The sequence below is a fragment of the Trachurus trachurus genome (genome assembly GCF_905171665.1).
Source record: "Trachurus trachurus genome assembly, chromosome: 10".
Taxonomy (NCBI): Eukaryota; Metazoa; Chordata; class Actinopteri; order Carangiformes; family Carangidae; genus Trachurus; species Trachurus trachurus.
Genome location: NC_139894.1, coordinates 17,702,313 through 17,712,784, shown reverse-complemented (window position 1 = coordinate 17,712,784; position 10,472 = coordinate 17,702,313). Strand labels below are relative to the sequence as shown.

The following is a 10,472-nucleotide window of genomic DNA, read 5'->3' as shown; positions in this document are numbered from 1 at the left end:
CTACATGGGTCTGCTATGTTAAGACTTACATTTCCTTTAAAATGCTTAAGATGTCAGACTGATCCCATATGATTTTGTCTGACAACATCATCATGATCGAATCCATGTTTTATGTCTTCATTAGTAAAACTGAGCTGGAGAGCTGGTCAAAGTTATTCAAATTATGCATACCTCCATTTGTACGCATACATACTAATCACAAGTCACTGACAGAACGCCATCAGTGGATGGAGTCACATGTACGACAGGCCAATGAAGATCTGCCTTTTACTCTTACAACTGGTGCTCATGTAAGAAAGAGCTGCTGCCCATGCTGGTGGGCGTCTGCTGCCCGGGGGAGGAAAAGCTCGCCAGGGGGATGACCTTGACAGGGTCCTCCTTCTTACTACTGCAGTGTCTATCCAGGGTGTTGTAGAACTGTGGTCGGTTAATCCCTTTGTCTAGTTCATCCTTTTTGGGCACAGACCTGCCCAGGGTATGGCGGCCATCCATGAGCCCCATGCCTCCCATGTTAGCTTTGGCTCCCCGGGCACAGCTCTGCTGGAAGCCAAAGGAGGGGAGGGTACCGGTGATGGCAGTGGTAGTAGGGGTGGAGGTGGGGCTGTTGCTGCCAGGACTCTGGAACTGGGCCAGGGCTGGGGGCATCCAGCAGCTGTCGGAGTGGCCCAGTATCAGACACTCCTGGGTACAGGTCTCAGAGGCCTCGGCCAAGGCTTTCTGCAGGTTCACCTCGATGGCTTTAGAAACAGAGAGAAAGAGGAAAAAGAAGAAAACAACACAGTTAATCCATCAGGTTGCAACTTACAGAGGGTGCAGCTGAAATGCCATGGTTTTACCAGGGTCTTGTAGAAAGTACGAAATGAACTCATGAATCATTATGTAAACAGAAGACAGTTGTCGTCTTATCAGTGGTTGACCCACAAAATGTCAGCCTTTTAGTGAAATGAAAGTCAGTGATAAATGTTTCATTTCATCTTGTAATGAGAAAAACACCAGCAGAGCATTTAATTTCCATTGGTATTCCCGTGACTCCGTCTGTTTACCTACAATATGCAATGAATTCCCTGTAGCTTAATTAGAGTTAGAAAAAAATGTCTTGCTGTTTGTGTCTCGGATTGGCTTTACCGTATTAAATATTTAATGAACATCTTAACAAAGCATTGTTTATTTTAGTCACTGTCAATGTGGCATACCTTAAATCCTTTTGATCTTTCAGATTCCACAATGTATTTGGTCAAATAAGAAAAATCTAATAGTAAGAGATGGGGGGGGGGGGGGGGGGGGGGGGGATGACATTATGCCAGGATCCTGTGAGCATCTTTAGCATATTTAGGTATAATTAATATACACAGCTAATTGTGCCAGCATTTAGGTTTGCATGCATTGAACGGAAGGAGAAAAAAAAGAAAGAAAACTGAACGAGGAGGCGACTGGGCAAGGCTAAACACTCAAACTATCTTATCTCATTATCCCGCCACTGACATCACATGTGGAATGAGTCTGGGATGAGGCCTCAGCATTGAGCCTCAGCAATAAAGCCTGTCAAGCCAGATAATTAGAATGTAAAACAGTATGCACCAAGGCAACCAGGAGCCTGCGGTGTTATGTTTCCTAGGCCATACAAAGGAAAGAGGGGTCCTCATTCAAACATAACATCGCTCCTCTAGGCTTCAGCTTCAAGCTGTCATGTAGAAATTATTTAGCATATTTGCATAAGTAAGAATGCTATAAATAATTAAGTGGTCTTAGACCCTAGCGCACTGGGACGACTATTTCCTTCATGCATACAAGTTCTGCATGCTCTGTGTAATTCTACTCCACAGACATCGGCAAATCTTCTTGCCACCCTGTTTATTGTTGTATGGCAAAATGAAAATTAATATTCTTATAAGTCTATATTGGTGATACCACTCGAGCCTCCCAAAACTATCTAGATTGGTGCATAACGGGCCAGTGAACTCACTTTTTTTTCTGTGCTGCTGCAGATTGAATAGCATAGCGTCAACTTTAATTATGAGAGCAGTGTCTGAAAGTGAATCGCCTGATATAAATTGTGAGGATATATTTGGAGTGCCCACGTGGAGTCAAATCTGTCCTCTCCATATTGAACTGGAGCCTTGGAGCAGGAGTGTATAAATCCCCTGGGCGGTAAATGTGTCACCTTTCAGAGGGTCACTAACTTCATTAAGGCAAAAATGGATGCTGCTTTCTCATTCTCTGAGCTAGCACAAAAGGGCCAAGCCAAGTCTCGGCCGTGCCCTGACTCAATCTCTCTCTGAGTGTTTTCTGCTAGTGGTGATGTCTTTTCGGGGTATTGCTGCTTTTGATGAGGTAATGCTATTAGCATAAATGTCTTATTCCTCAAGCATGCACAAATAAATATGCTTCTAGGTACCAACACAAGCCTTTGCCAGGCTTATACCCTCCTCCCCCAACTTTAAATGATCAGTTCAGTTGTACAGCTGTCTTTAACGTAGCGTACTTTACGACTGAAAGGTAGTCTGAGGCTCCATGACTTCACACAGCTTGAACTCGCAGCGGTTCTGTGTCAACAGTCTTCAGCGCCTCCGAATTTTGTATGCAATATTTCACATCCAGCCTCTCCAAGAAGACATGGGCCTGTACTATTTTCTATTCCAGGGGGATAGTTTGGAAAGGTGGTGGCGGGTTTGGGAGGGTGAAAGCACGGCGTGAGTGATGTCGCTGACAGCTCTGGCTGCTTTCGTCAGCCAGAGGTATGCTGCAGCCTGCTTGTGATGCCGCCGTCTTTTGTATTCAGGGGAAACAACTGTACCCCGCAGAGCTTTCGGGAGGAATCACACATCACTGATGCTGTGAACATTCTTTTCTACGTTGCCTTCAAGGAAATTTGAATGGCAGACAAGTGGGGATAATGGCAAACAATGGGGCGTAATAGACAGCACGACTGAGATCAGACCAACTGTTCTCATTTGAGATGATTCATCTTCGCTGATACGGCTGGAACAAAAGTGTAAAACCGGTTAAGTTGCTCAGTCGAGTTGACTGGAGATCTAATACAAGTTCGGCTACAGTCACCTGCAATGACTGACTTCATCTGACTCCAGAAATGAAGTGGTATTCAATTCATGTTCTGATTCAAAACAGCCTGCAGTTTAGTTTGGCTGCTCTGTCGTGAGGTAATCTATTATCCGTGCTCTTGTTGTGTTTTTCTTAGACACCCCGCTGTGCCACAGTTCTAGGATTCTAGTCAATGTTATGGTCATACACAAGGTCAATACCGGTGGTAGCCTACAGCAGTCGTGTTCTGCAACATCAACACATCCTTTGGCCAGCCGCTGATCGAACACCGCTGCATCCACCTTCAGCTGACCTTCCATTCATGCGGTCAAACATTACAGCTTGTATAAACATTGAACACATGTACAAGGGAGGCATGAGAGTGCTGGACGGCAATGAAAAGCATTTCAAACAAGTGTTTTTTAAAGTAAATGAAAATACTGCAGTACTGAGGTTGATACAGTGCAGATGCTTCCCTGTCAAATTAAATATTTTAACTCTAGAAGTTTAAGGGGGTCAGACATGACAACTCAAATGCAATATTTTGCAATCCATTTCAGCTCAGTTGTCCTTAGAAACTTTATAAGACATAGATTTTTTTTTCCTGAGACTTTTCAGTTTTTTTTATGACTCTAGTATGTGCTGTTGCAAGCAGGAAGGGTGGGGTGGGTGTGGGGGTATGGGTTGAACAGCAGCATCAGATAAACATCTTTCAATCCATTGCAGTCCAGTACATCACCACAGACTTGAGCCTAAAAGCTGGATAAAAGCCTTTCTGAGCCAGTTTTAAGATTAACTCCGTCTAAAATTGCAAGTATATTGTATTGGATTGTGTTCTAGTGTACTTTTGCTCATCTTACTTTCAAACACATTTTGTAATATTCCTGTTGGTTGGCGTGCAGGTAATTCATCGATAATCATGTTTTTCTTTTTAAAGTACTCAACCAGCGAAGAAAACAAATTCATGTTCTAATTTAAAACAATCAGCCCTCCCCGTGCATGACACGCAAGTGCTTCTAGTGCAATTTTCTACAACAGTGGTGAATGAGGGATTACACATTTTGTGTTTACGCATTCTATTTTGCCTCTTTATTATACTGGTACGCATTCAATCCAATCTCACTTATTTTTTTCTCTGATGGCCATGAAATCCACCAAAGCAAATACAGGTTCCGACAGGCAGAGACACACACACACACATACACGCACACACAAAGCTAGGATGCATAATAGCCAGCTGATCGGGGGTTTTCACAGAACACTATGAGATATTTAACATGACAGTTGATGATATTTACTGACAGAGCTAGTTACATCTTGATGAGCTTCACATTAAGGTCTGCACACATATCACGATTCAACTCATTATTTCAGCATGCATAAACTCATTATTGCTAATTAAAAGGATAATTGCATGCATCTAGGACATTAAATTCCTCAAACAGCCATCAGGAAGGTGGACTAGGCCCCTGACTCATCCTACACTGTTGATTGGTGCTGTCTTTTCAATTTTTTTGCCTGCAACCTACCATGCATCAAACTCATGTACTGTCCAATGAAATCTGTATCATGTTGTGCGCACAACTCTCCTATGAGCATGCTCGATCATAGCCACATTTTAATTACACTTATTAGTTTCATGTGTCACATTTTCTTCTTACATGGTTATCTATTGAACTGAACACTTGTTGTCTAAGGTTACACATGCATGGACTGTCGCTGTGCAACATTGTTTCACTCCATCTTCACTGCGAAGACCTGGAAAGGGTTGTCTTACTTGCTTTCAGTTTTGTAGTACCTCTTTTAATAGATACACAACATTCACAAAGTTCAAACACAATCTAGAATGTAAATATGGCCCTCTTAGTGTCAGCAGGTTTAATGGTGCCAGAAAATAAAATCAAAATGTATAAGATGTTTAGAATGGAAACCTTATCAACCATCCTAAATGACTACAAGTAGTATGACAAGTGCAAACATGTTATCATCTTTTTAAATGTTCTTGTGTGATATAGGAGATGAGATGAGGCTGAAATGGAGAGAGGAAGAGTCACAGAAGGGAGATGAGTATGTGTCTCTGTGTCTGGAGGGAAACCAAAAGACTGAAACACGGGACTGTTGAGGATTCTTTCAAACAAATAGAATTTCAGTAGAAATAATTGGGTTTATAATAACCAAGACTTTATCTCTTCACTTGGCCCATACCCACTCCAAATGTACAATCTGGATAAGCAAATGAATGGTCATTAATAATAATAGTGCTATTAGGACCTCTTGTTGTTGCACTGAAAAGAGAGATGCCATTACTTTCATCACAGCTCTGGCAGTCATCAACTGAAGGAGAAATGTATGTGTCACTTTCAGAGAATTACAAAGACAAGACAGCCCACTTGAGGGCAGTCTCACTCCCAAGTCGTCACATACAGGCGTTTCACTTTGTATCGCGCCAGGTAGAAATTTAGCGCCATTTTTTGATGTGCCGTGTGGTGTGACTTTCAGTGGTGACACGTGAGAAAAGCAGGTTGAAACCTTTTGTCTGCTGAACCGTATGGAGCGAGAGTGCATCATGGTTAGGTCACAGTGAACTTTAAACCACAACATGATCTTTGAGATACTGTCTCTGCAGGATGTCTTCTACATAAAAAAATTATGCTTAAATTGAATCCAGTCTGTGCACGCAATAAGCTGAGAATGAGGTGGTGTATATGTTCTGCATTTGCGGCAGATAACTCTTCAGAGGCTGAGCAAAGGAAAAAAGTATGTGCCATAGTTATAGTTCCTGCATATATATTACAGTGCTTTAACAATGAAATAAGATGCAGGCTCGGAGACAAGGTCTGTGACTTTTCTTGGATTAAAAAAAGAAAAAAGAAAATCTGTCTCTATGGCAATGACTCTGAAAATTAACTTTTCTCTGCACGTCAGCCTCAAATGCTATTTGGTTTTCTTTACTTTTATCAGAAAGAGGTACAGTATAATCCCTGGCGAAGGCAATAAGAGCTGTCATTGTCACCACTGACAAGGGCATGGAGGAGGAAGTAAATATTCCATTGTAGCAATAAAAACTTGGCATGCTCTTTGGAAGGCAGAGACCTGCTATGCCGTAGAGGTCAGCGGTGCCATGTAGGAACCTGACATGTATTAAGATCTATAAGGAACTGTGCTGAGGTTGACAGCTTGTCAAGGACTACCGTAGAATTTTATTAACATGATTTTATCATAGAATGGGGAATGAAACAATAGAAATATCTCTATAGAGCCTGTATTGAGCTCCTGGCCAACCTATTGAGTGACGACATAAAGGACTGCATGCCAGTGAATAGTAATGAATTACTTACAATAATGACATAGTGGATTTTTCCACTGAAACATAAATTTCAGGGTAATTCTGTGTAGCAGCGATAAAAAGTCAGATGTAAGAAATGGCAGAGCCGTTGCTCCCCTTTTTTACTTTTTAAAACAAATAGTGCCAGATGTAATGAATGGCCCTTTTTAAAGGAGACAATGTGACGCAGATAAGAGGGGAGCGAGGTTGTCCATATATACTCTAGACTAATTACTTTTGATGCATTTACTGAGACGCTGCTGACAACAGTGAGTCTCCGAGCCACATACGTATTTATCAGCACTTGTGGGACCTATACAGTTTCTCTGCTGTAATCCATCTAGCCTTGTCTGCTCTCGACCCCTTTTGCTTTCCTAGTGTTTGACCCATTGTAACTGAAAGTAATTGCAGGCAGAAAACAACATCTAATGATTACTTTATCTGGGAGTCTGAGAGAGTGAAAAGTCACAGACAGGTACTTTCAACAAAAGGAGGAGGCCTTTTTGTTCCCGACACACAATTTCAGACAACAAAGAATATTATTGACTCGGCTGAGATTAGAACACCAAAACAAATAACAAAGCACAGAGAGAGGACAAAGTGCACAAAGAGAGAAAGGATCTCCTGAACAGCCCAGTGCCAAGCACTTGCTTCTTTCTTTTTGTTGCCATTGATTAAAAGTATGTTGTAGGTTGAAGCACCTGTTTCTCCACTGGGAATATACAATGCCGACATAATGTCGAGACTTAATTTAATGTAAATTCCTTTATCTTCGAGTCACCTTTGTTGTCAGGAGGAGAAAGAGGGGGAAAACAAACACACCTCAATTTCATATCTCCTCAGCATAAAATGTTCACAAAGAAGCAAGAACTTACAACATCAACAACAAGCATGATTGTGTGTTTTCCATCAACAGAGAGTGCAGTGGGGAAGGTAGAACAGAGAAACAGCTTTCGTCTTGACACTTGACTTTTTGTGTGTGACATTGGTTGATTACATCTCCTTCATTATGTCTGGGCTACTATTTGGCCTCCCCACCCGAGGACAAGGTGCCGGTGTCACCATCAACACAATCAGGCCTGGCCAAATACCCAGCATGGGCCAGATAGATGAGAGGTGCAAACACCATAACAATCTGCAATCAGCGCTCATCACCACAATGACACACAGAGGCGGAGGCACAAAGCTGCTACGGGGGGTAGAAACACAAAACACGCTCATGTAGATGCACACAGAGACAGAGAGGGAAACCAACAAACACTGACGCTGTCATTTGAAAAGCTCATGCGAGGGTAGCCATTGATTCTCCTCTTTGCGAGTCTGCAGGCGCTGGACGGTACTGTAGATATACTGTAGGTGTGCTGTCACGGACAAGGAAGCAATATATAAATGTATATTTATGAGATTTAAAAAAAAAAAGTGAAGCCACCTTAAAATTCATTGCACATGGATGGATGTCTGAAAATTTCCATACTGTGTAGATAATGTGGGGCCTGGGAAATGAAAATAAAGAGCACGGAATAAAAAAGAAGTGAAAGTATTTTACAAGGATTACAAAAGAAAAGAAAATCGGCTGATTAAGTGGGACCTGAAGAAGCTGTCTGATATTTACATGAAGATTGGATTGTTCCACCTGGGACACTATATAAACAATCATGCTTTTTAGGGAATGAATTTGGTCTAAAAATCTAAATGTCACCTATAACTGTCATAGCTTTCCTAGTAAAAATCAAATCAGAAGGCAATTTGAAGCATAAGGAAGTCGTCAGAGAGTTAAACCTGGTGCATTAGGAGTGTTTTCGGATTATGGCTAATAATAATAATAATAACATGGAAAAAAAGAAAAGAGGCCCCTGCTTCACATGATGGAGGAGAGACTAGAGAGAGAGACAAACTGTTCGGCAGCCTCCACTGTGCTGCATCCTGTGTCATGTAACAAGCAAATTCATCACGCTGACCCATTGCCCCCAATTATTATGGAAAACAAGAATGAATCAAATTAACATTGAAGAAGCTCCCAGATCTGGCAGCCTGTCTGTAGGCTACGGCCGATGGATCCAGCAGGGGGAGAAAAGAGGGTAATAAACAAGGTGCCACTGCATATGCTATATATCTTGCAGTCATTGATGATTAGCTCTGTTTTCCCTTAGCCATACATTACCGTTATTGCCTCCATGGCCAGGCAGATAGGAAGTGGATACAAAGGCATCATGAAGCCCATCTTTCAATGGATAACTGGCAGGCTGAAAACCACTCAGCACCAGCAGCAGCATGATTTCAGTGCATGAGTGAATGGTGGGCATGGTAAAAATTGTAATCTCTTATATGAAAGCGCTGAGAGGGGGGTAGGCTACCTAGCGGATACTTTTTTTCTCCATGTATTTTCTTCCAGGGGTTGTGTTTACTGTACTGTCAGTGAAACCACTCGATGAAGAGTGTGAAAAAGGAGTTCTCTCTCCTCACATGTCCACAGTTCAAGTCCTGGTGTTTTGTCCTGTTTAACAATCTTGAATATGTGTAATGTGTGTCCCAGTTCTCTTCCTTTTCTTCCTCCATTTTCAAAATATTTCGGGGAAAAGCTTAGGACCTGAATGCAGACTGTACACGGTATTAGTCACAGTCATTAGTGCTGAGCAAACTTATATTTGAAATATCAGTGAGTAGTGTAGCATGGTAAAGGTTTTAATATGAGGGGCAGCCTCTCTGCAGATCCCCCTGTGCATGTACACTTTAAAGGTTTTCCTTTTCCGAAGTGCCACAGACCCTCCTCCGGGGACAACTATTAATTTTTCACTGAAACCTCCCCTGAATAATGAATTCTGTCCTATTTATACGCTGTGATAAGTCCACTGAATGTCTAAAAAGGGGTTATCATGAAAAGGGTAAGGCTTTCAGAGAAAGACCTGTTCCTGCTTAACATGTTTAATTCATCCGCATCGCCATGTTCTTGAAAGCAGAAGAAAAGTCATATAATGTATCACTGGCAAACATGAAAGCAGAAACAAGCAGCACATTCAATAAATCACAGCTTTACTTTTACTGTTTTGATGTTGACTTGTCACAATCCTCCACCCAAACACCCGTCGCTGAAAGTTCAGATATATGCTTTTTTTTCTTTCTTTTACTCCCCCAGGCCCCGGCTGACAGATATGCTCTCTCTAAAATCACAGAGGTACTCAGTGGCTTCTGTTAATGTTTCTGTCACTACGCACTTTATTTGGGGTGTGTTGAGCAGCAAGCATTGTCAAGCGAACCAGCATTCGCAACAGAGGAAGCGACAGATACAGATAGACACACGAGGGGGATAGACTGTGAGAGAGTGTGGCAGGAAGTACTGAAACATTGAAAAAAAGGTGTGAAGTTTAGTCCATAAATAATGCAAAAACCAAAACAAAAGACTAGAACATTTTAAGATATGGTAAAAAAAAAATTGTATTGATAAACAATCTTAATGCTTAAAAATAACTGCTGCTCTTGCCACTTCACTTAACTCAGATTCATTTTGCTGCTGTTGGTATCGGGACCAAACCGTTCATTACAGATATCCTATCTCTCTCTCTCTCTCTCTCTCTCTCTCTAAAAAAAGAAAAGAAAACACATTTAACTGACATCGCACTCTATATCTCAGTGCCATTGACATAATAATATAACTCAGGGTAATTACGACTTTGTGTTTATTTTCAGTCTGCAGTCTTTCAGGTATTTCATCCATAATTTATATTGAATTCTAGGGTTTAATAATGATTAGAACTGTCTCCTAAAAATAATAGTGCACTTGATTATATATTTGTCTTAGTAAGGTGTTGTTTTAGATTTGATCTAAATATATTGTTACCAGTTCTCCTCACTATTTGGAGTTGAAACCTATTTCACCATCTTCAAAACTGCTTTCATTTCTTGGGTGGCAAGTCTAACAGCTCCTCCTTGGCTTCTAAACACTCTCAGTAGAAAAAAAAGAGGTATAATAAAATAAAAGGGCAAAAGCAAAAAGTAGGTTCGCTGATTGTATTCTGCCTGTGATGATGAGGAGAATGCTCCAGTGGCTACAACAGTCCACAGAGGAAGAGACGGTGAAAATAGCCAGGCAACTGCTTTGCTCTGGAGACTG

The 10,472-nt window shown here is 41.5% G+C and overlaps 1 protein-coding gene across 2 annotated transcripts in view; it reads right to left on the bottom strand.

The window, feature by feature from the left end:
* Positions 1 to 273: 273 nt before the first annotated feature.
* Positions 274 to 10,472, bottom strand: part of pcdh11 (protocadherin 11) — a gene marked incomplete at both ends in the record, with an annotated part of 123,928 nt that continues 113,729 nt past the window's right edge. For both annotated transcript variants that reach the window (XM_083981013.1, XM_083981014.1), the window contains one exon: positions 274 to 737. In XM_083981013.1, the coding sequence (XP_083837139.1) occupies positions 274 to 737 (464 nt within the window). The remainder of the gene's footprint in view (positions 738 to 10,472) is intronic.